The sequence below is a fragment of the Drosophila nasuta genome, chromosome 3 (genome assembly GCF_023558535.2).
Source record: "Drosophila nasuta strain 15112-1781.00 chromosome 3, ASM2355853v1, whole genome shotgun sequence".
Classification (NCBI taxonomy): Eukaryota; Metazoa; Arthropoda; class Insecta; order Diptera; family Drosophilidae; genus Drosophila; species Drosophila nasuta.
Window position 1 is genome coordinate 44,965,567 of NC_083457.1, and position 25,834 is coordinate 44,991,400.

The 25,834-nt window shown below is 39.4% G+C and overlaps 7 protein-coding genes across 8 annotated transcripts; 5 read left to right on the top strand and 2 right to left on the bottom strand.

The window, feature by feature from the left end:
* Nucleotides 1-722: 722 nt before the first annotated feature.
* Nucleotides 723-2,888, top strand: LOC132794034 (peptidoglycan-recognition protein LF). Its single transcript, XM_060804254.1, has 4 exons — nucleotides 723-974; nucleotides 1,046-1,194; nucleotides 1,758-2,142; nucleotides 2,217-2,888. The coding sequence occupies exons 1-4, from the start codon at nucleotides 830-832 to the stop codon at nucleotides 2,648-2,650; spliced, it is 1,113 nt and encodes a 370-aa protein (XP_060660237.1). The 5' UTR covers nucleotides 723-829; the 3' UTR covers nucleotides 2,651-2,888.
* Nucleotides 2,712-11,613, bottom strand: LOC132794032 (UTP--glucose-1-phosphate uridylyltransferase). Of its 2 annotated transcripts, none has more exons than XM_060804251.1 (8): nucleotides 11,458-11,613; nucleotides 5,324-5,510; nucleotides 5,172-5,263; nucleotides 4,192-4,538; nucleotides 3,907-4,132; nucleotides 3,710-3,848; nucleotides 3,235-3,644; nucleotides 2,712-3,171 (listed from the first exon to the last, which is right to left on the bottom strand). In XM_060804251.1, the coding sequence occupies exons 1-8, from the start codon at nucleotides 11,482-11,484 to the stop codon at nucleotides 3,064-3,066; spliced, it is 1,536 nt and encodes a 511-aa protein (XP_060660234.1). In that variant the 5' UTR covers nucleotides 11,485-11,613; the 3' UTR covers nucleotides 2,712-3,063. The 2 variants fall into 2 exon arrangements, with proteins under 2 accessions (XP_060660234.1, XP_060660233.1); XM_060804250.1 differs by lacking the exon at nucleotides 11,458-11,613 and adding an exon at nucleotides 9,817-10,082.
* On the top strand, nucleotides 5,924-7,553 carry LOC132794035 (uncharacterized). Its single transcript, XM_060804255.1, has 2 exons — nucleotides 5,924-6,799; nucleotides 6,854-7,553. The coding sequence occupies exons 1-2, from the start codon at nucleotides 6,338-6,340 to the stop codon at nucleotides 7,331-7,333; spliced, it is 942 nt and encodes a 313-aa protein (XP_060660238.1). The 5' UTR covers nucleotides 5,924-6,337; the 3' UTR covers nucleotides 7,334-7,553.
* Nucleotides 11,614-11,983: 370 nt separating the features above from the next.
* On the top strand, nucleotides 11,984-12,707 carry LOC132794040 (small VCP/p97-interacting protein). Its single transcript, XM_060804259.1, has 3 exons — nucleotides 11,984-12,183; nucleotides 12,240-12,410; nucleotides 12,474-12,707. Exons 1-3 carry the CDS (start codon nucleotides 12,121-12,123, stop codon nucleotides 12,486-12,488), a joined length of 249 nt encoding a protein of 82 aa, XP_060660242.1. The 5' UTR covers nucleotides 11,984-12,120; the 3' UTR covers nucleotides 12,489-12,707.
* A 141-nt stretch (nucleotides 12,708-12,848) lies between these two features.
* On the top strand, nucleotides 12,849-14,695 carry LOC132788257 (uncharacterized). The gene is given in 4 exon segments (XM_060795588.1): nucleotides 12,849-13,313; nucleotides 13,872-13,994; nucleotides 13,996-14,072; nucleotides 14,143-14,695. Coding segments are annotated over 4 exon segments (1,104 nt in total). The 3' UTR covers nucleotides 14,582-14,695.
* Nucleotides 14,696-15,012: 317 nt separating this feature from the next.
* On the top strand, nucleotides 15,013-18,543 carry LOC132794031 (adenosylhomocysteinase-like 1). Its single transcript, XM_060804247.1, is given in 4 exon segments — nucleotides 15,013-15,776; nucleotides 15,778-16,041; nucleotides 16,609-17,058; nucleotides 17,667-18,543. Coding segments are annotated over 4 exon segments (1,569 nt in total). The 5' UTR covers nucleotides 15,013-15,515; the 3' UTR covers nucleotides 18,261-18,543.
* A 1,328-nt stretch (nucleotides 18,544-19,871) lies between these two features.
* On the bottom strand, nucleotides 19,872-21,530 carry LOC132794036 (uncharacterized). The gene is made up of 2 exons (XM_060804256.1): nucleotides 21,378-21,530; nucleotides 19,872-21,284 (listed from the first exon to the last, which is right to left on the bottom strand). The coding sequence occupies exon 2, from the start codon at nucleotides 21,182-21,184 to the stop codon at nucleotides 20,414-20,416; it is 771 nt and encodes a 256-aa protein (XP_060660239.1). The 5' UTR covers nucleotides 21,185-21,284; nucleotides 21,378-21,530; the 3' UTR covers nucleotides 19,872-20,413.
* Between the last annotated feature and the right edge of the window lie 4,304 nt (nucleotides 21,531-25,834).

Genomic DNA, 25,834 nt, shown 5'->3' on the forward strand with positions numbered 1-25,834 from the left:
CATATTTCATTAAGCTTAGTTTGTAACAATTGTGAATAATTAAAAGCAAATTAATATAGAAATTTATAAAATGCCACCAACTGCTTTTAAAGACCTATTACCGCAGAAAAGGGAGAGCTTACAAATATCGTTGACGCTGGAAATGCCCTGTAAAGGAAATAGGCATATTATTAATATAAAAAATGATTCAGTTTGTACATATATAATAGTAATATCTTGATGAAACTGTAATGGTTTTATTTTTAATGAAAATCATGTATGTTTTTAAAATATACAATTGTAATTATAATAATTTCTCAATCAAATCGAAAATAATAAATATTACTGCAAAATGAATGATAATAAAATCTTGTATTCTGTCAATATACAATAATAATAAATTGTGTAAAATAATTATTATGTCTACAAAATTTAAAATAATATTTGAATATTTATTTAAGCAATGAATAATTTCGCTTTCTCAACCATATCTCCCCTTTTTGCTCAGTTCAAGCTTATAGGGTATAAAGCAGAGCTTTCAAATCGAACTCATCTCACAACATTGTGAAGCAAAAGCTCATTGACATACTGTTGTTGCGCATTTCAGCACGGGGATTTTTTGCTAACATCAAAAAAAATAAATAAACAAACAACACACACACACATGGAAGCGTTTGCGGTTATGTATGTGAATGTGTGTTTGTAATTTGTGGTTTATCAACAAGTCGATTTTCTCAATTCAGTTCAGAACGAGCAACCAGCTTGGCAGGAAGACAACGCTGAGAGAGCGCTCTAAAAAGAAGACTTTCTTACAATATTATAATTTCGCAACTGATAAATAGTGTTCAGCATGAAAAGCCAACAACCGACAGCGCCAGACGTTGAAGATCAAGTGCCGCATACAAATGCCAAGCATATGAGAGGTCTGATATGGCTTTGTGGCGTTCTAATGGTGCTGGTGGCCACAGCCGTCGTTTACTTTGTGTGGATGATGAGTAAGGAAGCGCAGCACTTTTAGATTGATAATGCTAACGACTCAATAATCGTTTAATCGATCAATTTGCAGCGAAAAATGTCGACACATTTAGCAAAGGTTTGCGTATACTTGATCGCAGCGAGTGGCTGGGGGAACCCCCAACCAGTGTTGAGAATCTTGCCACGCCAATATCCCACGTTATTATTCATCACACAGCCACGGAAGGATGCGAAAGAGAGGTAAGTTTAGGATATGTTTTAAGAAATACTTACAGATATAATACTATAATAACTACTGAGATGGATCATTTTGTAGAAAATAGTATTTTATTTTTTCTACAAAATTATATTTTTTTTCGTTTCTTCAGGAAATTAAAAAAATATATTTACCATTTAAAAACCCTTTAACGAATATGATTAATAATGTGACACCATTGCGTATCTGTATATCTTCCAATAGCATTTGGTAGAATAATTTGCATTTCAACATATTTCAATGTTTATTTAACCTGATAGAATGTATTTCCCCTTTTTTCGAAAAGGGAAAAACCAGACAAATAATACAATAATAATGCTTTACTATTCTAATATTTACATCTTATAGAAATTTTATAAAAACCGATTATTTTAGAATAATGCAGTATGAACAGCAAATATCAACTTGTTATTCTTTCAATATTAAAGGGTTTAAACACCAATTGCACTTATTTTTTAAGCTTACTTAAATGTTTACTCTTTATTAGAAATAATCATATTCTAATTACAAAGTAGCTTACCCACATTTTCATAATTCTCACCTTCAGGAGGAATGCGTCTATAGAATGCGAGTTATACAAGCGTTTCATATGAAGTCTCTGGGATTTACGGACATTGGGTACAATTTTCTGGTCGGAGGTGATGGCCAAGTTTATGTGGGACGCGGCTGGCAGTCACAGGGGCAGCATGTGAAGGGCTATGGAGCAGTATCCATTAGCATTGCCTTCATTGGCACCTTCATCAATGTGACGCCAAAGAAAAAGCAATTGTGGGCAGCACGTCGGCTAATGGAGGAGGGAGTTCGATTGCACAAGCTGCACGCGGATTATCATATCTATGCACACAGGCAACTGAGTGCCACCGAGAGTCCTGGCGAAAAGCTCTATGGCCTGATAAAAACCTGGCCACGCTGGAGCGAGGATGTGACTACGCGTAAGACGAAGCATTTCCACTTGTCGCCTGTCAATTTAGTGCGGTAATCTAAGGTTTGCTTTTTCCATTTGTAGTGCGACGTCTCAACATGGAACCGCTCAGATTTGTGGAACGTTCCCTTTGGCTGGCTCAGCCACCAGTCGAGCCATTGCTTCCTTTGCCGGTGCCTGTCAAAAGTGTGCGCTTTGAGTCCACAGCATCAGAGTCGTGTACAACACAAGCAGCTTGCACGTATCGTATGCGTTACATGCAAACGTATCACATCGAGAGTCTTAAGCAGAAGGATATCAACTACAACTTTGTGGTGGGCGGCGATGGCAACGTCTATGTGGGACGTGGTTGGAACAATAGCTGCCATGTGCCTGACTTCGAGGGTCTCGTTATAGGATTTGTCAGTCAATCAGCACCAACAAGCAGCCAACGAAAGATTGCAGAGGAACTGTTAACTCATGGCATTGGTTTGGGCTTGGTGATACGAGATTATCAATTGATAGACGATCTGAAGTAAAGGAATCTCACTCATAATTTTAACAATACATATTGTAAATAATTGTAAATAAATTCGTTGATTATAGATAAGTATATAAACATGCCTTTATTTAACTTGGACTCGTAACAGGGATTCAACAATTTTGAAAGCGCATTTTGCAAATGTGATTTAAATCTTAACTATATACAATTCTGAAGCACGCTTTAAATATATTTTAATATACAATATACTAAATGACACTTTGTGCTTACAACAACGATTGGCTAAATGAAACGTGTTAGATAATTTGGAACTTTTTCGAACATGACTACTACGAGTACTTGTACATAAACTTAGTTAATTATGCTACAGAGATAATGATAGATTCTGGCATATATCACACACATACATATATATGCTGGTTCACACAGATATACATATATGCTTGTTGTTTAATGATCCAGGATGCGCATGTTGCCAGACACGATTTTATTCTCCAGAATGGCGCCAGCGGGAATATCAATTCGATCACCATGATTGGCAATGATGATAACAGTGCCCTGTCAAGAAATAAATTCGATAATTAGTTACATTGGGAAGTAAAAGATGTTTGGAGAACTTACCCTCAAAGAGACACCACGGCCGAAGGTCACATCACCGCTCACCGTCAAGTGATCGAGCTCAATGATATCGGGTATATTGGCAAAGCGACCCAGGAATTCCTTGACCTTCGAGAAGTGATTTTCGCCGAGTTTGACCAGCGGCGTGGTGGGGAACATGCGCTGCGGCGACATCACCAGGCTGCCGTTCTTGAGCGTGTACAGATTGGACATGACCAGCAGCAAATCTGAGGATTTTTTCACAGGCAAGAAACGAGAACGTGGCACATTGATGCCAATGGCGCCATCAAAGCACTTCATCGCCGCACCCACAGCTGTCTCCAGCTGCACAACACGCAGACCATTCTCCAGTGTCTTGTTGTTGACAATAATCTCCATGTTGAGCGTGCGTTCACGCAAGACGCGATCAATGGCTATAGTATAAAAGAAACGAATTTAGCAAACAGCCTAAAATTATGCAACGATTTTGTGTATTCACCAGAAAGGTTAGCCCAGATGTTGTTGGTGTTGAAGAACTTGAAGGTCTTGACAGACTTGAAGTCATCCACATGCTCTGGTGGCACTTGAGCAATTTCCAGCAGACGCAGCTTGTTTTCCATTTGAATGAGCGTACCACCCTAGAAACAGACGCGGAACTAATACACTTTCAACGGGCAGCAAAACAGTTGTGTTTACCTTAACGTCAGCTCGTGTCTTATCGGTCACCTCCATGACGAATTCGACGGGAGTGGTGGCGCGTTCCTCACCCACCAGTTTATTGAGTATATTCAGATCGACAGTGGCGCCCAGATTGTCAATGTTGGAAAGGAAGCAGTACTCACGGCCCTCGCCAATGAACTTCTTCAGCAGTCCTGAGTTGCGGAAGGTGTCGTAGAAGTCACCGTGACCGGGAGGATACCAGCTAAAATATTAAATATAAGTTGAGTAAAGAAAGCTATCGAATATCCTCACTTCACTTACGCTTCCATATCCTTCTCCACATCAAAGTCCTTGGCCACAGGCAGGAAGTGCTCACGACTGATGCGTGGGAAGCAGCTCTGGTTGAAAGTGTGAATCTGCACACGGAATCCCTTGTACTTGCGCACAATCTTCTCAGTGTCCTCGTCGGTGTTGAAGGAGTTCATCAGCACTAGCGGCACATTCGCGTCGTAGGTCTTGTTCAGATGCTCGATTTGCTGCACGGTCAGATCCAAGAACGTGAGATCAGAGCGCACGGGAATAACACTCTTGGGTCCATGGCAACCCATTGAGGTGCCGAGACCACCATTCAGCTTGATGACGACCAGTTTATCCAACATATTGCGAATCTGCACAGTGTTAAAACAACAGATTAGTGAAAGTTCTAATAAATTTTAAAGCGTGGTTAGCACAAAGGTGGTGTTAAGCTGAATTTCGGAATTTAGTAACAGTGCTAGAGGAGCTAAAGCAATAACAACAAAGTTTAAACAAAACGAATAATAATAATAGCAACAATAATAATAAATATATTAGGTAAATAAGTAATATGAGTAAAGCGTCCATAAGCCCAATTAATTAGAAGAGCGGGTAGAGCGTCAGATCAGAGAAGCGTAGGAGAATTGTGAGAATTGAGTAGAGAAAACGCTTTTACCTCATTCTATATGTGATAAACATATATGTGTTTATATATTGCATATATGTATGTATGGTATACATAGGCAGACATTAGCCATCATAACAACGGCAGACAATGAGTACAATTCAGAGTATTCAAATCAAAGTACATGAAAATATGTAAAGATTATAAAAAAAAAAAAAACATAGTTTATCATATATGTATGTACATAAGAGAGTTATCATTAAGTAGTTTGGATTCTTGAGGTAGGCGTAAGTGTTCTGAGTGTTTTGGGGGGGTTGGAGAGAACAGGGCCAGCAAACCTTTAGAAAAGAGCATCCAATTGAAAGGGAACCGCTTTACATACCTGCTCATTCTTGGGCGATTTCAGATTGGAATAGTTCATCACGGCGTTCTCGGGCAGTTTCTGAATTTTATTCCAGTCCAACGCGGGACCCTCTGTAAATCGGAAAACGTATTAATTTCTATATACATATTTTAGATTTCCTAATAACTTACCCTCTTGCAGAAAACGTCCGAATAGATCGGCAAAGCGACCCATTTCAGCCTGCAGAGCTGGACGCCTGGCTGGCTCCGTTGTCTGCAGCAGACGATCGACATCGTTCTCCAGCAGACGCAGTGCATCGCGCTTGGTCACTTCGTGGAATTCCTTCGAATCGGAGGGAGCACGCTGGTGACCGCGCACCTATAATATCAGAAGGAAAAACATTGAGTACAGTTCAGTTTAGATATCGATTCATTCACAAAGTGATTCATTTCGGAATCCGAAATTCGGATATTAATTAAATATTTATAATTATAAAAGTAACCTTGGAAGTAAGCAGTATACCAAAAAATGAATTCATCTTCATCGACATTAAAAGTAAATATAAATATGCCCAAAGAATAAAAGCATTAGAGGTACCCTCATATATAATAATAATTTTTTTGGCATACCCCCATTAAATTTGCAGAATATGAAGGTAGCTTTAAATCGTAAATACTATACCAAAAATCAATGCGTTAAACGAATAACGTTTATGACATAGCATTCATTTATAATAACAATTCATCATAAATATTCAGAATATGAAGCCAACTTGAAAAATAAAAAGTATACCAAAAATCAACACTTTCAATTTGCAAAATAATTTAATACATTTTCTTGGAAAATGAATCCAACTTCTTATGATAGGTAGGCAGTATACCAAAAATCAAGGCTTTGGCTTTGAGAGTGCTCCGTTAATGGCACCTTTTGGAATTACTCTCTTGGCTACACTGCACGAAATTGTGGCAAGCGAACGTTTAAAGTGTCCAACAAAGCGCAACCAGCCAAAAGGCACTCAAGTGACAAAAGTTACAACAATAACAACATCAACAACTACAGTAAGCTGATCGGGGAAACATAGACAAATTGTTTGTGCTCTGGCGTAATGCGTGCCTGGGGCAATTACAAGCTTCGTGTGGCAGCCAGACAGTTTTTGGGGCTGTGGCGTCTTCACCGATTGTGGCGACAGTTTCGCAAAGACAGTCATGGCAACAAGTTGGACGCCAATTGTTTGCCTGCTACTCCTGTTGGGTGTGAGCCAACAAGCAGCTGGCGGAGTGATGGACAATGTAAACGATGGACTGAAGATGGCTGGGCAAATGTTTGGCATCAATACAGCGGCCGATGTGGCCAATTTGGTGGCCAAAGCATTCTCCAAAGCAACGACACGCAAGAAGCCCGATTTGATGAGTGTGCTGCAGCAAGGATTCGACTCACAGCGACAGTACGATGACGAGGAGGGAGATCAAGATGAGGAAGATCAATCCAAACAGGAATCGGAGGCAGAGAATGCTCAAGAGTCGCCGCCAGTGGAACAAGGATCGCGACGACAACCCTTGCAACTGAACAGCGTGCAAATGCTGACCAATATGATGCGCTTGATTGGCTTTGATCCTCGCAAACTGGGCGCACTTGCTCTCAATGCCATTGTGATGATTGCCCAAGCGGTAAGTCAACTTCCATTCTCACATTCACTTCCCATAATTGTTTCCTTCTCTTAGATCGGCAGCACAATTGTTCAGGCTACGCGTGGAGCTCCTGATAGTGATAAGGAATCGGGACCTGAGGAGCTCTTTGAGCCCAATGATCATCAGCCTCGCTCCATTGTCTCTGGCGGCCCTATCGATTGGTTCCTCAAGCGTCCGGGTCCAAACACAAAACGCATGCTGCGTCGCATCATGGATCAACAGTTGCCCGAGCACATTGTCGACATGATTGAATCGAAGGAGACACCCGATGGCAACGAAGCCGCCTGCTTAAAGCTGCTTATGTGCAAGAGTTCCCCTATTATTTGGGGTATGCAGAACTCCCTAAAGAAGCGTCTTGCCGGCGAACCTGACGATGACCAAGACAGCTACATGAATGCAAATGCGTTCTTCAAGTATTTGCCCAGCTGGGACGAGTACAAGCAGCATGGCTTAAGCTGTGAGAATCGGTTTTCCAAGTACTGTCCACGCAATGGGACTTTAGGAAAACTCTAATTATTGGTTTAATACCGGTTCAAATATCCGGTTCAGATTGAATTGCAAAGTTCTAGATTAACTTTAAATAGAATAGAATAAAATAGAATAAATAGTATAGACTACCCTTATATATATTGGAGTACGGTCACCCTAAGATGAATATGTCTATTTATAAAACATTTACATTGCTGATTATTTTATTTTTATAATTTAGTTTAATCAATAAAGTTACGAGTTGAAAGAGGCGTCTTAAACAAATTGATTCGATTATACTATAATATATTTAGTTTAATCAACAAATTTACGACCTCTATGATTTAATCATATTCCGAAAGATGAAGGGTTTGTTACAGCATCAATAGATTATCGCAATAGATTAGCAATGCTGCAAAATAATAACCCCTAGAAAAGAGACAACTATTTATAATCAACAGATCTGATTAACGATTAAATAAACCAAAGTTTGCAAGCTAATCAGATTGTTACCTAAAAAACACCTTCAACCGGGCTTAACGCTATGGTCACCCTAATTAAAGTGACCGGAAAGTGAAGCGTCGGCGCCTACTCTAATCACAATATTACATTACGATTTGTTAATGTTTTGTTTCATCAATAAATCAATAGTGTGTGCGAGTTGATAGTACGATCGTTATACGAATTTTGTTGCGACGACCTTAGCGATAAGACAAATGGCGGCGGCCCGTTATGGCGCTAATGTTCCATGAAACGACCTCTAAAATGCAACGACGAACTATATTGTCATAATACTATAGATGATCCCCATGAGCGTGGCTATATGTAACACTTAATGCCTAATGCCAAATTGCCATTTTTCCTGGCTCGCAATTTGCCGCTATCATGATCTGATAAGTAGCTTCAGGCTTATAGCTAGCTATCTCGCATGGGTTACCCCAAATGTTAATGCTAATACACCCTGATTCTGTATAATAACTTGCACGGTGATCATGACACGATCAAATGTCGAGTGGCCATGAAATTGTTGTCTAATTGTGATTCGCACGTTCTGAACTGGAGATATAAAACACAAAAACAAGAAACCAATCGATCGTGTCAATAAAGTTCTGACAACTGATAGGCCACCGAAGAAGTTAGTAATATTTATGATGTGCGGAAAAGTCAAGGCAATTACATCACACTATTGGAAAGCTTGTCTCTATGAAAAACTAAATATATAGTTTTGCCAAGGTATTAACTATGTCACTTAGTTCAAATACGGATCAAAATAATCAGTTTTCAACACATTGATAACTTAATAGCAGCAATTTGAATTTCACAATCGTCGCGTTCTCGGGACTCATTAAAGACATAGAAATAAATATATGTATGTATGTTTATGTCAACTAAGCTGGGCCAAGTGAAGGAGTTGCTTGGGTTTGCTTATCAATACGAGTAATGTGTATGTGTAGATTTTATTAATGATTTGGTAAATATGCAATGACAAAGGCAATAGCTTTGAGGCGTTGTGTAATTATTTGTGATCTGCTGTGCATTGACATTCAGCAAGGTTGCAATCAACGAGTTGAGGATGCTGAATATGATGCGCAAGATGAGTTCACAACTTGGCAAATCAATCAAGCAACAAAGCAACTAACACTTTAAGCCCAAATATTTGCCGGGCCAATGACTTTGCGTCGTTTGACAGCAGCGCCATCTAGCGTTCAGTTGTGGCGTGCCGAATGGCAATTAAACCTATGTGAAAATACATATAATATAGACGTAATTGCTATAATCGAACTTTACGAGCTGATTGCGCATACGAAAAAAAAAATGAATAAACAAATAGAATTTCCGCCACGCCCACTGAGACGCATTGCATGTGGGCTGTCTATATTTAACAAGCGAAGCGCCATTCAGCGGATTGATAAGACCAAAAAAAAAAACAAAACGACAACATCAAAAAGTGTCAGAGGGCAGGTGCTTGAACTTCGGGAAGGTCAAACGCTCCAGATATGAATACGAAGCTTCTTCATACGCTTTGTTTTACATTGTGTTTTTGGGCAGCTGGGTTGATGAATGTGTTTGACATGTTTACGAGGCTCTTACCACTTCCGAGTGACTCAAATGGGCTTTAAAAAGCGTATAAAGTTCAGCACAAACACAAAAAAAAAACAGCTGATGAAATTTGTGAATAAAAAAATTTACTCTCTCTCTCCCTTCTACTATCTTTATGTGGCACGTGTAGTCTGAGTTTTGCTCAAGTTCGGGAGCTGCTGCAATTACAATCAGAGAAAATTTAAATGTTGTTAGGAACTTGTCTGGAAGATAAGATTGCTTCCCCCGGTTGTCACAGAACTTCCTACAAACATTCGTTTTTGATCAGATCTAACAAACAAAATTTCCGCAACTCCAAGATTGCCATTTCCTCAGCAAATATCAATCATGTTTATCATTCTTCATTATTCCATTATTATTATTTTTATTGTGGTAACACTCAGTCTCGCACTTGGCCCATATATCGTATTAATACATGGAAAACTTACACCGGCGCGTTGCAGCAGCACATCGATGGGTCTCACGCCTGACGTCATGGTTAAAGCTTTATTATCACTTATGTCAAGTTGGGTAACTATTATTTATTTGTATAAGTCTTTTTTTAAAACACTTGTGTTTCTATCTTTTGTTTCTACGTTTTTAATTATATTCTGCTTTTTTATTTATTTTTTGTTTGGTGCTTGGTGTGGCGAAACAAAAGCGCGCTTAAAAAAACGTTTCCGAAGGCGAACTTTGCGCGTCGACTGTGCAATTGAAAATACAGCTAGAATTCAATATGAATTTGAATTTCAATACAATTTTTCAACATGAGTACGCTGCGTCGACTGCGACAGCGACGGCGACGCCGGCAGCGACGTTTGCAGAGCGACAAGTGAAACAGCAAAAGCAACAAGTGATAGCGCGCGTTTGAGCGTCACTGTTAACGTGTGTGCGTGTTTGCGTAGCTAGTGTGCGTTTGAGTGTGTGTGTGAGTGTGCTTGTGACAGCAGTAAATAAAATAAAACTAACAACAAGAAAAAGAGGCAGAACAACAAAATAACGAAAACTATAAGAGGCAAGTCAAGTAGCCGACCTCTTAATGAGCGGCGTAGAAAATTGTAGAAAAGACAGCAAAAACAACAACAAAGGCGCAGCGCTGCTTTCTCACAACGCACATTGAATGCCCTTATAAGGGTCTGGAGAGTACTATATAGCTTGGAAATATATATTATTTAATACATCATTATCATTATTATTTTATTGTATACACTTTCAGTGCATATTTTGTATTTTCTTTCTGAAACTTACCTTATTAGCATTATATAAAGTACATATATCTGACTTTTATTTACCAGTTCATTATATTCACACATGTACATACATATGTTCTATTACTTTAATTTTTATGTGCTCCCAACCTACGTCAATGCTAGACAAACCTAATAACAAATTCCAAATACTCTACTCCTAAAAGAATAATCGCAAGTTATGGGTAGATTACACAGTGCGTGAGGAAGGGGGACAGGAAATGTACTGGAGTACTAGCAACATAGGGGCAACAGCTGCGCTTATCAGCTAAGCGAACAGCCATGCCTCCCACTCCCAATTAGGTCAAGAAATGTCTGCGATTATCGATAAATGCTTATCAAATTGTATGCCGTTGCCCACGCTTCGATAAGTAGTAGCAAACGAAAAGATTGTATTGACGACGAGTGCCAAAAATAATAACATAACAAGCAAAACGCAAAAACTAAAAACAAATTTGGGCAAAGACACCCACCACACTCACACATACAGATAATGAGACACACGCGCTGTGTGTACATAGCCTACATACACACACATACAAATTCGTATGTACTTGGGCGGCTAGGTCACTTGAAGGTTAAGCGTAAACAGTGCAGCGCAGAGTGGAAAATCCTAACAAAAGTGCAACAACCGCCGTCAAAGGTTTACTGCTGCTGCTATAAATAGAGAGTAAAAAACCGGCAAAAGTTGTTGCATTTTGCTGGAGAATTTTACGCTGCTGACAAATTGCATTCAAAGGCAAATCAGGTGTGAGAGAGAGTGGGCAGAGAAGAGAGTCAACGTAGGAACAAACGAGAGTGAGAGAGCAAGAAAGATAAGACGTAAAGAATAACAAAACTTACCTTGGCTTCTTGAGGTATATCCAACATGTTGATTAAATAGTTATTAACGTTTAAATAGACTTATTTATTTAACTTAAGCTTGACGACGTAAGTGCACGAAGTTATGACGAAATTAACCGCACGACGAGACCACGCAACGCAAAGAATTTGAATAAACTGAATAAAAACACAACAAGAGCGGTAAGAAACGATACAAAACTGAATGCCGTTCTCTAATTGGAGAACCAAGCATAAAATCGTTAGAGATGAGCAATGTTAGAGTAACTGCTACCAAGTCACTAGTCAAGATAAAAATGACCAGTTGCATATAATAAAAATATATATATTGCATGCGTTGTACAATATAAAGAAATAAATTAAATTGCTATCATATTAACAAAATTGATGTCATGTATTTTATGCTAAAACAATATATTGCTATAGATAATTTAGTATATATCAATTTTAGCGCATCTCTAACAAACGATAGTCAGCTGATTGCTAGTGATGGTATTCTGGTCGCCCAATCAGCTGAGCGAAATGTCACAACAAAACAAGAGGCAAAACAGAAAAAGTAAATAGTAATGCAGAAGTAATTAAAGCGAAACTGCGCAAAAGGAAGCCGTACTAAGCTGCATTAACTTCATTGAGTTTGGTGGGCACAGTAAAAAAAGAAACAACAAAATGGGAATGTGTCTTTCCTGCTGCGGTAACAGCGCCGAGGAGACAAATTTAATGCCACCTCCAGTAAGTAAACAGTCAACTGACATTTCATTCGATTGAAATATGCATATAATTATTAGGACGAGCGCCGTAGGCAGCAGTTGGAGGCAGCAGAGCGTCGACGACAGGAAAACGAATCTCGAGGTGTAAAAAATCTGGACAAAGTGCGTCGTCAGCAGCAAAGGGCGGAGGAGATGGAGCGCCGTGAAGAGGAGGCGGCTCGTCAAGGGGGCAACAACCCCAATTTGCGGGTAAGTGTGATCATAGGTATCGAAGTATGTGCACTTTTATTATCGATTTCTTTTCATCCGCAGTGGCAAACAACTTAAAATCGAACATCGAAAGGATGCATTTTGAACCAAGCTGCCTCGATGTGCCTTCGCTTCAAGGCAATTTTTGTATTACTTTTGTTTCAAACAAATTGAATTGTAAATATTGTGACCCACCCCAAAAAAATGACTCTTTTGTGATTGCAGCTTTTCCCCAGTATAATACCAAATTTTCACCAAAAAAGAAAAGTAAATAAATTCCAATTTTAAGAATTGAAATACGCAAGCAAATTTGAGAGCAGTGTTGTAAAATGCTGTATAGAGAACAGCTGTTCTTCGTTTCGATTACTGCGCAGTCGGCTTTGTTCTTTAGCACCTGTTGCCAGCATTTGTTTTCATTTTGCTTATAATTAGATTAAAATGCAATTCGATTTGCATAGTTTGGTTTATTGTTTATTGTTTGCCACTTTCAACATTTGCCATGCCAAAACTATAAAGAAAGCGGAAGCAAATCTGCTGAGACCATTGGAAGAACTTAATCCATGGCAGGGCAAATCATTTCCCTATGGACCCGGAGAAGATTCCCACAACGACAAGAAAGTGCAACGTGTGCAATCGCAGTCCAATGACATCTCAAAATCGAAAGATAGCTGGCAGGGCAAATGGTTTCCATATGCGCCTGGTGAACCTCACATTCCAATAACCGAAAAGACCGATCTTCAGCCTGATCCCACCCAGAAGACACCAACATCAACAAAACCAAGCAGCAATATTAAGGACAGCTGGCAGGGTAAATGGTTTCCCCATGCGCCAGGCGAAGTAATCGCAGATAGTACAGTGAAGCCAGCGGCGCACAAACCGATTGCCGTTTGTGATGATGGCGTGGTAAGCAAAACTTTGGGTTTTCCCCCTCTTCAAAGATTAATCATCAGCTTTTAATAGTTTAGAGGTAATTGAAAATGTGTCCGAGAGTCTGGTCTTAGTCATAAATAGGTAACATAACATGGCTCTATCCGTCTGGCGGCTTGATTGAACTCCTATATAGTATGCCATAGACTCCGGGGCTCCGATTTAATAGAAATATAGAACTATTTCTATAGCTTTTATAAAGCTAATGCTTGTTACATAATTAGGCCACACCTCTGTATGTCCCTTAACGTCTGCATTTCAAATGGTTTCTGAAAAGATCAGCATGATTAAGTAATTAGCAAGTTATTTAGGACACCATTTTGTAGAAGAACCATTTTTATTGTTCTGTTGTGTTGTTCTAAACAGAGACAGAAACTTCAGTGAGAACACTTTCCAAGTTGAACATTATTTTAAAATGCAGTTCGAGCGAAATTGTGAGTCAAGGCGGCTACTAAACTATAAAATTATAAATTATAGTACTTCTAAGTTTTACAAATATTCAACTAAAGCTCGTTTATTAATTTTGTTATATAGAACAACCTTGCCGTCGACTTTGATCCGCTGGATGTGCGTCACAACTACAACTATCTGTGCCTGCAAAGCAACCGAAGCCACTTTAATCCCAATCTCAACACTGAGGCGCTGTTGACGAAACACTTTTTTGCCCAGTGCCTACGTGCCGCCCGCCAAGTGCTTAAATGAGTCAATTGGCTATAGCCATGAGCCGCCTACCAAGTACTTGAAGTCTACCACAAAGCCTTAGGGAAATCCTTTCTAATACCGTTTTTGTTTTTTTACTTTGCAGTGGCGCGTTTCGTCCTCTGCCCTCTGTTTATGGCACCTACAAGTATTTGCCGCCTCAACGCTACATGCGCAATCTGGCCGAGGGTGCCATCATTATGCTGTATCATCCCTGTGCCTACCACGGCCAAGTGGAACAACTGCAGCATATTGTACGTGGCTGTCTCTATCGCCATCTCATCACACCGTCTCAGGACTTGACGCCTGAACGACCGTTGGCGTTGCTCTCGTGGAGCACCAGTCTCAGCATGTCGGTTGTAGACAGTAAGCAGGTGGGACAATTTATTCGAAAGTATGCCAAGTATGGACCACTAGGAATGTCGAATCTGTCGCGTGTCGTGGAAAAGCGAGATTCCTATAAGGCGGCGTTGTTGACGGAGGCTCATCTAGTGACTGATTTGGATGACAGCGAGCTTTGCGGATACCTGGAAGAGCATATGTAACCACTTGTTAATTTTTACCAAACATTCGAATGACTATTAATTGTAATTATTAATTAATATCTACGTACGGTGTACATTCCTTAAGATATTAAATTTGTTTTTGCGCTTTTTTAATCGTTACAATTTCGATAGGTGCTCCCGATGTATCGATGTTGCACTTGGTCCAATCTTTTGTGGTATATTTACCAGCTAAAGTGATTGGGGAAGTGTCTTCTCCTTTTCTATCTTTCTTGTATTCATAAGAAATTGGAAATGTTAAATTTAAATTGATCTTAAAATAGTTTCTCCATTTTTTGTAATTCTATTTAAAAATTGCACGAAACAGTGGAGCTCAGTATTTATTCGAGTCGGTTGGTATATTGTAACGCTCAGACTGCGCACGACATTGCGAAGTCCGATAAATCGATACGATGGCCGATGACTTGTGGCGGTTGGCAGATAGACAAACACGGACGGCAATTTGTTGTTTTTTTTTCACTCTACCATAAAATACCTTTTGTTTTGCGGCACTCACGCATTCAGTTCGTTTCTCTTCTACAGCTAAAAGCTAAAAACTAATAAAAACGCAACGCCGTTACTCCCCATACAATTGTGTTTAATTTTTTTTTGGTTTTATTGCACACACCAGCTGAAAGAAGAGGAAGCAGCGGCGGCGGTAGCAGAGGCAGCGACAGCGGCAGCAAGCAGAGTGTGTTTTGAAACGGAGAGGTGAAACAAAGGAGACGAAGAACGGCGACGGCGCAGCGCACACAAAACACAATTAAATTTCGTCTTTTTTTTTGTGTTGTAAATTGTTCGTGACAACTGATCACACTCACACCCATCACGTGACGATACGTAATAATTCCATCTCCCACAATTGACGTCCACTCCCCCCTTCTAAGAACCCGCCCCCTTCTATTGACATCCTGTAAATCGTTTTACATAACACACAATGAACAATCTGGCGGACACGGTTGTCGTTGATCCGGGCTTCGGTGGCGGCGACAAACAGCAACAAGCGGTGGCCACTCAACCCCAAGATCCTAGTATTGTGGTCCCTCCACCCGCCACCAAGCAATCCTCAGCACTGAAGAAGACAAATCGCTATCGCAGTCGCTCGCTGAGCGCCTCTTCCACGGACTCCTTCAGCTCCGCCTCCTACACCGGCAGCAGCGAAGATGGCGACGATGTGCCACCCCGCGAAAAAGTGCAAAAAGAACACGAAAGGCAGCTCCGATTTCTGTGTGCGTAACATTGCAGCTCAACATGCGTTTGGACGTCGTGAAATCGAGATTGCCGAACAGGAGATGCCGGGCATCATGGCGCTGCGTAAACGTGCGGCGGAGGATAAACCGCTGAAGGATGCCAAGATCGTGGGCTGCACCCACATCAATGCACAGACGGCGGTGTTGATTGAGACGCTGGCGGAGCTGGGAGCAAGTGTGCGTTGGGCCGCTTGCAACATCTATTCCACGCAAGTGAGTAATTGAGTCAATTGCTAGTCATGCACACACAAAAAAACAGACTGAGGACAAAGACAGCGCGACAAAGACGAAGACAAACAAATCATCAATCAAATGGGGACTCAAGTGGTTTGGCAATCAAAGAGGCGACGCTGATAATTGATGTGTGTTCAGCGCCGAAATTGGGTCTCCACTGCGGAGGGAGTAAAACTAGTTTCTGGCGCTTTGCACCAGCTTCATCTACAGCGAGCTTCATCAGCATCTTCTACTACAACTTCAGCTGTGCCTCTTTCAGCTTCAACTTCACCTCCAAATCTTGCCCAGCAACCAGAGCGAATGCAATTAGCATTGCGCTGTTTGCTTTTATTGTTATGCGATGTTTAATTAAACGCGCCACCCACACGAACACGTCTGCGGTCTGCGGTGCGGATCGTGGTTGCCCTGCCCTTCTTATCGACAGCTTTATTGACACACTGAATCACACTCACACTCACTCACTCACCACCCAACCAAAAAACACGCACAAGCTATCGACTTATCAGAGTAAATACTCATTCCCTCTCTCCTCTCTATGTTTTGCAGAACGAAGTTGCCGCCGCCTTGGCCGAGTCGGGTATTCCAATCTTTGCCTGGCGCGGCGAAACGGAGGAGGATTTCTGGTGGTGCATCGATCGCTGTGTCAATGCCGAGAACTGGCAGCCCAACATGATCTTGGACGATGGCGGCGATGCCACCCATTTGATGCTCAAAAAGTATCCCACCATGTTCAAGCTGGTCAAGGGCATTGTGGAGGAGAGTGTCACCGGTGTGCATCGTCTCTATCAGCTGTCGAAGGCGGGTAAACTGACGGTGCCTGCCATGAACGTCAATGACTCGGTGACGAAGACCAAGTTCGACAATCTCTATAGCTGCAAAGAGTCCATATTGGATAGTCTGAAGCGTTCCACCGATGTGATGTTCGGTGGCAAACAGGTTGTCGTCTGTGGCTATGGAGATGTGGGCAAGGGCTGTGCTCAGGCGCTCAAAGGACAGGTGAGATGATGGTTGGGAAGTGGATAGAATAGTTCATTTTATTTCGATAATTCTAAAAAGTCTTAAGTAGTGTGGTTTCCATTCAACAATTTTCGTTTAATGAAAGATTATGGTATTTTCTTTAAAAATTATTTTGTTTTACAAATATGAAATTCATATTAGATATAGAATGGCAGTTGAATTTCATTAATTGGATTGATATTTATATTATATTCATTCCTAAGTGTAAGTACACATTTATATTCAAAATTTGGCACCAGCTCAGTAGAAGTGAAACACTATAAAGAAGATATGAGAGCGATTGTCTATTGTATGATTAGAAATAGTTTAATTTTCAATAAATTGAAATTATTATATTTATAACATTTTAATTAGCTCATATTGCGTTTAAAGAAATACATTTTAGGATCGAATTGATTTATACTTTCATTTAAGAGTTTAATCTTTTTAATAAAGATTATTTAGAAATCTTGTTCAATAAGAATGCACTCGGTTATCATGAGATAAGGTGCAAACAATCTATTGTTTATTATCGATAGTATAAAGCTAATTCTTAATCTTCAATGCAGATCATGATTATTAACTCTTTTCTCTTTCTTCTCCTTTAGGGCTGCATTGTGTACATCACGGAAATCGATCCGATTTGTGCGCTCCAGGCGAGCATGGATGGCTTCCGTGTGGTCAAGCTGAACGAGGTGATCCGCAACGTGGACATTGTGGTGACGGCGACGGGCAACAAGAATGTTGTGGTCCGTGAGCACATGGACAAGATGAAGAGCGGTTGCATTGTGTGCAACATGGGACACTCGAACACGGAGATCGATGTGAATGGTTTGCGTACCCCCGATTTGACCTGGGAGAAGGTTCGCTCCCAGGTGGATCACATCATTTGGCCCGAGGGCAAGTATATCATACTGCTCGCCGAGGGTCGCCTTGTCAATTTGAGCTGCTCGAGTATACCCTCGTTTGCGGTCTCCATCACATCTGCCACGCAGGCGTTGGCATTGATTGAGCTGTTTAATGCGCCGCCCGGTCGCTACAAGAGCGATGTGTATCTGCTGCCCAAGAAGATGGATGAGTATGTGGCGAGTCTGCATCTGCCAACGTTCGATGCGCATCTCACCGAGCTCAGCGATGAGCAGGCCAAGTACATGGGCCTCAATAAGGCGGGTCCCTTCAAGCCCAACTACTATCGTTACTAGAAAACAACAACAAACAATGGGGACAATAACAACAACAACAACAACAACAACAACATGAGCAGCAGTAGCCTACAAACAAAACAATTAGAAACACAACGCCAACGAAAGTATTTTCTTTGCAAGGATTATAAACTAAAAAATGCATATATATTTATGCGAGAATTCTCGCAACATTTGTTGACAAAACAAACAAAAAAACAAAAACAAACATAACACAACTAACACTTAACACTAAAAGTTACTATACAAAATTGTATTCGCTTTGTTCACAAAACAAAACAAAACCAAACAAACTTAACGGATGCTTTTTAGTTGCTAGCATTTCACTTGTACAACAATTTAACAATTTAATAGCCGCAAAAGTATTTAATTTACGCGCCACCCATTTTTTCTTTATTTTTCATTTCGCAACACTAAAACTAACGGTTTCGGTGACTAACCCAAAAACACATAAAAAAAAAACTTTAAGCTCTCTCTGTATCCTGCTTTCTTTCGCCTCTCATCATTTCTCTGTACTTAATATTTGAATTTAGAAATTTGGAATTTTTGAAGAAATCTTTTTATTGCCGTCGCTTGGAATTTACTAAATATGTACTTATTACTTAATACGATCTTATATAAAATTTTGTATTTGTACACTTTGTTTATGTAATTATTATACAATTGTTTATGTACTTACGATTTTATTATAACATTTGTTACCTTTTTTCTTCCTCCTGTATCCCTCTTTGTATCGAAACGTAGCGTCGTTAACGATGAAATCGAAAGTTAATTGACGATAATTGCAGTGCAAATAATTCCATATATTCAATTATTGAGGTACTCAAACTCACACAGGTACACGCAGGCATATATCAGATAAATACCTAAATCTAAAGATATAGATAAAGAATTCTATATATATATACACATACACGCATATACATATATTAGAAAACTTTATGTATAAATACAAAAAACGTGAAATTTAAACAGAAAATGTTTGTAAAAAAAATTAAATAAAAATTGAGCATGAAAATTTGTGAGAAATGCAAAAACCAATAAAAAATAAACAAAACGTTTTATTGAGCAATTCTGTAGTTTTTTTTTTCAACTGAAATATTTACTATAGGATAAATGACAATAAAAGATTTATTTTCTTAGATTTGGAAAAGTTTTAAAGAGCGAAAATAGTCAATTCTTAAATTAGTAATCAAAATTTGTTTTTCTTTAAATATATTTTAAATTGAAGTTTTTTTTATTATAAAAGTAGTAAACTTATTTCAAGAAATAAAAATTTTGATTGGCCTTTTTAGTATTAATTAGTTTTACTAATTTCAACATGTTCATAAAGGTTTTCTGTAAATAATCTTACCATCAAAAATAATTTTTTAAATCATATAAAAGATTAATTTTATTGATTCTGATAGTTTAATTACTAAAAAAAGTTAATTAATATGTTCGTTGATAAATAAAAGGGCTCATCCTAGATTTCATTTAGTTAAAATATGAGTAAGGCCTATAGAATACATTATTTGATCTCAAGTTAATTCATAATACTGTCTTTGGATCTGGAAAGGTAAATGTGAAGCAACTATATCCCCCATTTCTGAAATGTTTGAAATAATAGAATTTGTATTTATTTTAATCAGATGCATCACTCGTCTATTTTATTTGATATCATGCCTTAAATTTGTTTTTTCGTTTTTTTTTTGTTGATATTTTTACCATAAATCGTAAATTACACGTTACAAAAAATTAAATGTTTAATTTTTATGTCGTTATCGTTTTGTTTTTTTTTTTCGTAAATTTTACTTAAAATGCCGTAGAGACTATATATGAAAGTATATTTTGTAGATTCGTCTTAATTAGGTTGTTGTTAATCCTAACGCAATTATTATTCTGGTGGGGACGAGAGCCGAAATGAAGCAGAACAAAGTAGGAAGTTCTTAAAAACGAAATTGTTGCAAGGTGCCGAAAAAGTGTTGTGTATGTGTGTGTGTGTTGTGTCTGTGGATTCTCAATATATATGTATCTACTATATAAAAAAAGGAATCAAGCAAAACTATAAACTAAACAAAATGTGTATGGATGTGTTGTGGGTTGTCCAAATTGCATCTGGATGTGGATTAAGAGGAGAGGGAGTAGGAAGAGATGTTGTAATTGTTTGTTACTTAGTCAAGGAAGTGCGGCTTGAGATGCTTCAGCATACCGAAGGTGCGGAAACGCTTGATGTTCATCACCTTCATTAGCTCATCGTCGCATATGGCAAACTGCTTGTTCTTCGGATCGTACAGATCACGCTCCTTAATGATGGCCCACACTTTCTTGACCACCTCGTGGCGTGGCAACGAATCGGCGCCCACCAAAGCCGACAGCTCCGGCGACAGATTGTAGGCGCGTGTGAAGCCGGTGCTCTTGCGTCCGGTTGTGCCACCAGCCCCCGACTTTGCGGCCTTCTTTTTAGGAGTTGGTTTCTTGACTACTTCGTAGTCGGAATCGGAGCCGGCATCGCTTTCGGTGCCCGAGTCATCGGCATTGAGAGTCTTGCGCTTCTTCTTGGCAGACACCTTATGCTTGGTGGGCTGTGGACGCTTCTTGGGTCCCGGCTTCTTCTTTTGCTTCTTCTGTTGCTCCTCCTCACTGCTGCTGGCGACCTCATCCTCTTCGCTTTGCTCGCTATCATCTTGGGGATCAGCATCGGGATCCTTGCCATCGTCACCATCGCCGCCATCATCGTCATCATCATCGTCGTCGTCCTCCTGCTGCTCGTTGATCACCTCCATCACAATATTGTCGAATTCCTTCTTGCGGCTCACCAGCGAACAGTTGAGTTTGCCTTCAACTTGTTCGCGCACTCGCTTGGCGGAAATGGTTGAGAGATCGGCATCTTTGAGTACCGCCTGGATTTCAGTTCTGAGCTGAGCGCTGGAGATGTCCGACATTTTGTTCGTGTTGCACTTTTCTTTTCTTTTCTATTTTTTTTTCTCTTTTTTGCTTTGCTCTCGACGCAGACTCAGAAACCAGAGACACGTTTCGTCAGCACTGCAAAATTTGATAAAAAAATTGAAAATGTTGTATACACACGTGAGTTCGCTACACTTTCAGCCTTTCAAGTACATTCATTTACTTGCTTACCTGTATTTAAAAACTAACACAAATTTCACTCGTTGCTTGGATGCGCTCTTTTTTCTTTACCCAAAATTTCAATGCAAAGCGGCTCGTTTTCGGTGCGCCTTTTTTCTTCTTTTTTTCTTTATACCCTCTGCGGCGTCTTGAATAGGGTTGCAACTTGCCAAGCCTGGTTGTGAGCACTGTCAGTCTGACTGATGGTATAGTCAGAGTTGCAGCCGACATTTGTTGTATGTTATCGACACCCATGCAACACTGTTCCGTTGGTTGCTGGGGCTGCCAACTGTCTGCAAATTGTGTGTAGGTTTAGTTATTGCGAACAGCTGCAGGCGGCGCCAGTGTGCAAATGCAAGTGTTTTTGTGAATTCCGCGACGTCTGTGCATAAAATTCTAAAATTAAGCAACTTTGATGCGTTCAAAGCAATAATTGCAGTGTCCCCAAGTGCAATAAGTGTTCAAAGTTGTCAATACATATCGTGAATTGCGTGTTGGAACTGTGGTGCCAACTGGCCAGCGGCGCAGTTACAATAATAACAAATCGCCCGTCGCCCGAAGACGCCTTCACAAGAGAGCAAACGGGAACGGAATCCAACAACAACAGCAGCAGGGGCAGAGGCAGCGGCAGAAGCAGCAGCGCTGAGGTAATTTTGCTATTTTTTATGTGTAGCTTTTGTTTATTTTTATTACAAGCGAGTGTATGTGTGCGTGCAAGAGTGTGCGTGTGAATAGTTGCTCTATTTTGAAAAAAAACTGCTTTGGGTGCAACCTGGAGACGTTGACGGCTACAGGGGGAGAGGCGGTGGCGCTTTTCTCGTTATCGCCTGTGACGTTGTTAATGTTTTTTTATGTTGTGAGAAAATGTGAAAATGTTTCAAGCGTTTTGCTTTGACTTCTTCTTCTTCGACTGGCTAGCGATTTTGTCTTGTTGCTTTTGTGTCTGATTCGCGTCTTTGTTTTGCCGGCTTCATTGCGACGCCCTTTTCCAATATGAAGTCGCATGTGCAGCTGGTCCGATTGTCATCTCTCTCTCTCTCTTTCGTTCTCACTGGATTGTTCTGGCTGGCTGTGTTGCGTGCGTGAGCGTGAACAATCGAATTGGCAACATTTTGTATCGTTTTGATTTCTGTGAATTTATCGAAAAGCACTATAATAACAATAGATTTCTGTGAAACAATTTGATAGATTGCAACCCTGTTACATTTGTGTGTCCATTTATAATTTATGACTTGTCGAATGATTCGAATACTAAGTATAAACCGCATCACAAGTTGTTTAGTCCGAATGTCGCATACTCTCCTAGCAACCTGTTGCTAGGCATTGCATTCTTATATGAATCCGATTGGGAAGTGCATTCAACTGTTGCGTTGCTTACATATTGGTTTAACTTTTGCATTTTTGTTGCGCTATTTTATTAGCTAATTTTAGTATTTATTGCTGCCGCTGTTTGTCGAGCGTCATAGTTGTGCAAAATATCACTGCATAGCGCACAATCACCCGAAGTGATCGCCAAAATTATGAAGATGAACAAACTGCTTGCATTTCATATGCCCATAGTTAAGCAGTGCAGTCTACAAAAATATTGATAAAGATGTTATCGAATCACTGCAGCCTATTGACAGTTTTGTTTAAATTAAATGGCTATTACATTATTTATTATTCTATGTTATTATTAAAAAAATAGATTAATGTGACTGCAATCGCTGCATTACCAAACGATTCATTCAAGTTATCGAAGAATCGCAGGTTATCGATATAAATATGTATGTGCATGAAACAGCAATCACGTTATCGAACGTTTAAATTTAGCAACTGCAGCTTTAATAAAACTGTTTATTTTCACACTCTTCGGCAATAAAAATAAATATGAAAAAACATTTTATCGGTTTTGGTAGCGGCACCAGTTTTATTTGCCATAATTAATGAGTTGTTGTCATGTTTGTTAGTGTTGCTAGTTTGTGGCGTGATGTCGCGATGTTTGTGCGCACAGTGGCAGTTGAAAGTCCATGTCCAACATGCGCTGGCACCTGTTGCAGTTAGTCATCCGCATACTTTTCAACCGCACTGTGTTCCCACACACATGCACAAATACACGCATATAAAAGTGTATGTATTTTTATTCTTTTTTAGTTTTGTGTGCACCAATTAGTTGTTCTTGGCATAGTTTTTATTCGGTTTCTTTTTCTCGGCACATAACATTGCTCATTTAAGTAATCACATAAATTATCACAGATTATGAAATAAACAGTTGAAATTTTCCATCAGCGATTTTCCAACAGTCAGGGCAACTGTCGAGCACTGTCATTCTTGCTTCAACCACAAAGAAATGACAGCTAAAAAATATGCTTCTTTAATTGTTATTATTTTGCACGTACATAAATAAGAAACAATATTATAATCAGCAAGAGACTGGTTTCGTTTGGATGCAATTGGATTTATTAGGATGGAACTGAATAGCAGCTTTTCATCTTTTTTTCTTACCCCAAAGTTAAAATGTTTGTCAACTCAATTTTGTGATGCACTTAAAATAAGAATTTATTTATTTTTGTTGTTTATTTGATAATCTTAACTTCATTTTCTTTTAAATATGCTTTCTTTAAGTCAATGCCATTGCAACAAAATGATTCCTTGTGCCACTTGAGGCAACACTGACGCATATCCTCGAGCACTTGCAGACCCTTTTGCTCCTGGAAATTGTTGTGCTGCAGGCAAGCTTCAATGCGACTAGCGCAAGGTTTGCAGGGATCCTTAACGGGTCTGGGCATCTATTAAAAAATAGTTCTTATGATGAGAACTTTTAAAACATAAAATCTAATATTTACGTTTCACTGAGTGAAAAAAAGAAAGCAGCTAGTCTCTTAAAAAATAAAATACAAAATTTAATTGATGGTATGCAAGTAAATAAGATTAGGAAAAATTTCATTTCATAAAAAATTAATTCTCTTAATAAATAAATATAAATATAGTACCCCTGAAAAAAAGAATATTCAAAAAATTTCAGTGATTTGCATGTTATAAAAAGAATGAAATCCAGGCAATAAATATGCTCAAAAACTAAAGCAAAGATATTTAAATAATTGAATAAACTGCAGGCTGATGTTTAATTTGGCAAATCGCTAAAACTGCCAGCGACTCTTCTCTTTGTATGCGTATGCGTATACGTAATATATGCATTGCCGTCGTTCGTTGCTCGTTTCTATTGCCATTTGGTATTTGGTGTTGCTGTTGCCATTTGTTGTTTGGTTGTTTGTTGTTTGTTTATGGCATTTCTAAACTGAATGCTTAGCATTTCGTCATTATAAACGACGTCAAGTCGAGCAACTTTCGCATAGTGAAAAATGTTTTTAAATTTCTCGCCCACGCCAACAGTGGGTAAGAACAAAAAAATAAGAAATGAAAATCGAAAAGAAAAGCAAAAAGAGCACAACCAAAAAAAAAAGAAAGAAAGAATTCTGACGCGCTCGATTTCAGTTTTTGTGGCTGATCATTTCTTTTCTTTTTCTATTCTGTTTTTTTTTTCTATGCTACCAGCTTTTATAATTTATAATGCAGGACGAACAAAATGAAGAAAATTGGAAAGAAAATAAATAGGTAAATGTTCGTGTCGTTGTCGATGTCGATGTTGTTGCTACTCTTGTGGGTTGTTGATGTTTTGTTGGTTGCTCGTTGTTGGTTGCTGGTTGCTGGCTTGCTGGCTGCAACAAATAAGACATTCGAGCAATGAATTTTCGGGAAAGCGGCGAACAGTGGGCCATAAAGTTCGTCGGCCCACTCATAATTCATAAGCCAAAAACTATTTGCAAATTTTATTTCAACTGACCCTGGGCGAGGTGCTTGACAGCAACAGCAACAAAAGCAACAAGAGCAACCACAAATGTATGGCAACAGCAACAATAATAACAATTCTAATGGTTGCTAAATGTCATTGCACATATTTTTTTATGTTTTCAAACATGTGCACAATAAATTTTGTTGCCATAAATTCACCTCCCTTTTGTTGTTGTTGTTGTTGCTTCATGTCCCTGACATTGCAGCATGGAAGAAAAATGTATGTGTGTGTGTGCGTTTGTGTGTGAAAATTGTGCAATTTTCCCAGACGGCCAAAAAGTTTGTGCACTGTGCGCAATTAGTAATTAGTTTCAAGTCTGGGAATCTGCCCACGTAAAGATGCTCGAGCCCCTTTACAGTGTCCGACAGCTGTTGACGTACGACTCTCTGACTTGTGCCCAATTTGGCAATAAATTTTAGAAATTATTTTCTAAAAATTCACATTTTTCGTGCACAACATTTTTGTCGCTAAACAAGACGAAGACAACGGGGGGGGAACAAGCAAGGTGGTGCAAGGGAGAAAGGTGGATGAATAACAACAACAATAAAAGCTAAAGCTGAGTCAATTTTCGTATTTTTAGTTGCTATTTGGCTTTTGCTGAACGAACATTCATAAGTATTTATGTATATTGTGTGTA

Excerpts from the sequence above, each read along its gene's own strand:
- LOC132794034 (XM_060804254.1), top strand. The coding sequence starts at position 830 with ATGAAAAGCCAACAACCGACAGCGCCAGACGTTGAAGATCAAGTGCCG. Across the intron at positions 975-1,045 it reads TTACTTTGTGTGGATGATGA|CGAAAAATGTCGACACATTT; the intron begins GTAAGGAAGCGC and ends ATCAATTTGCAG. Across the intron at positions 2,143-2,216 it reads GAGCGAGGATGTGACTACGC|TGCGACGTCTCAACATGGAA; the intron begins GTAAGACGAAGC and ends TTCCATTTGTAG.
- LOC132794035 (XM_060804255.1), top strand. The coding sequence starts at position 6,338 with ATGGCAACAAGTTGGACGCCAATTGTTTGCCTGCTACTCCTGTTGGGT. Across the intron at positions 6,800-6,853 it reads TTGTGATGATTGCCCAAGCG|ATCGGCAGCACAATTGTTCA; the intron begins GTAAGTCAACTT and ends TCCTTCTCTTAG.
- LOC132794032 (XM_060804250.1), bottom strand. The coding sequence starts at position 9,864 with ATGACGTCAGGCGTGAGACCCATCGATGTGCTGCTGCAACGCGCCGGT. Across the intron at positions 5,511-9,816 it reads TGCTGCTGCAACGCGCCGGT|GTGCGCGGTCACCAGCGTGC; the intron begins GTAAGTTTTCCA and ends CTGATATTATAG. Across the intron at positions 4,133-4,191 it reads GTGGAGAAGGATATGGAAGC|CTGGTATCCTCCCGGTCACG; the intron begins GTAAGTGAAGTG and ends TTAATATTTTAG.
- LOC132794040 (XM_060804259.1), top strand. The coding sequence starts at position 12,121 with ATGGGAATGTGTCTTTCCTGCTGCGGTAACAGCGCCGAGGAGACAAAT. Across the intron at positions 12,184-12,239 it reads CAAATTTAATGCCACCTCCA|GACGAGCGCCGTAGGCAGCA; the intron begins GTAAGTAAACAG and ends TATAATTATTAG.
- LOC132794036 (XM_060804256.1), bottom strand. The coding sequence starts at position 21,184 with ATGTCGGACATCTCCAGCGCTCAGCTCAGAACTGAAATCCAGGCGGTA.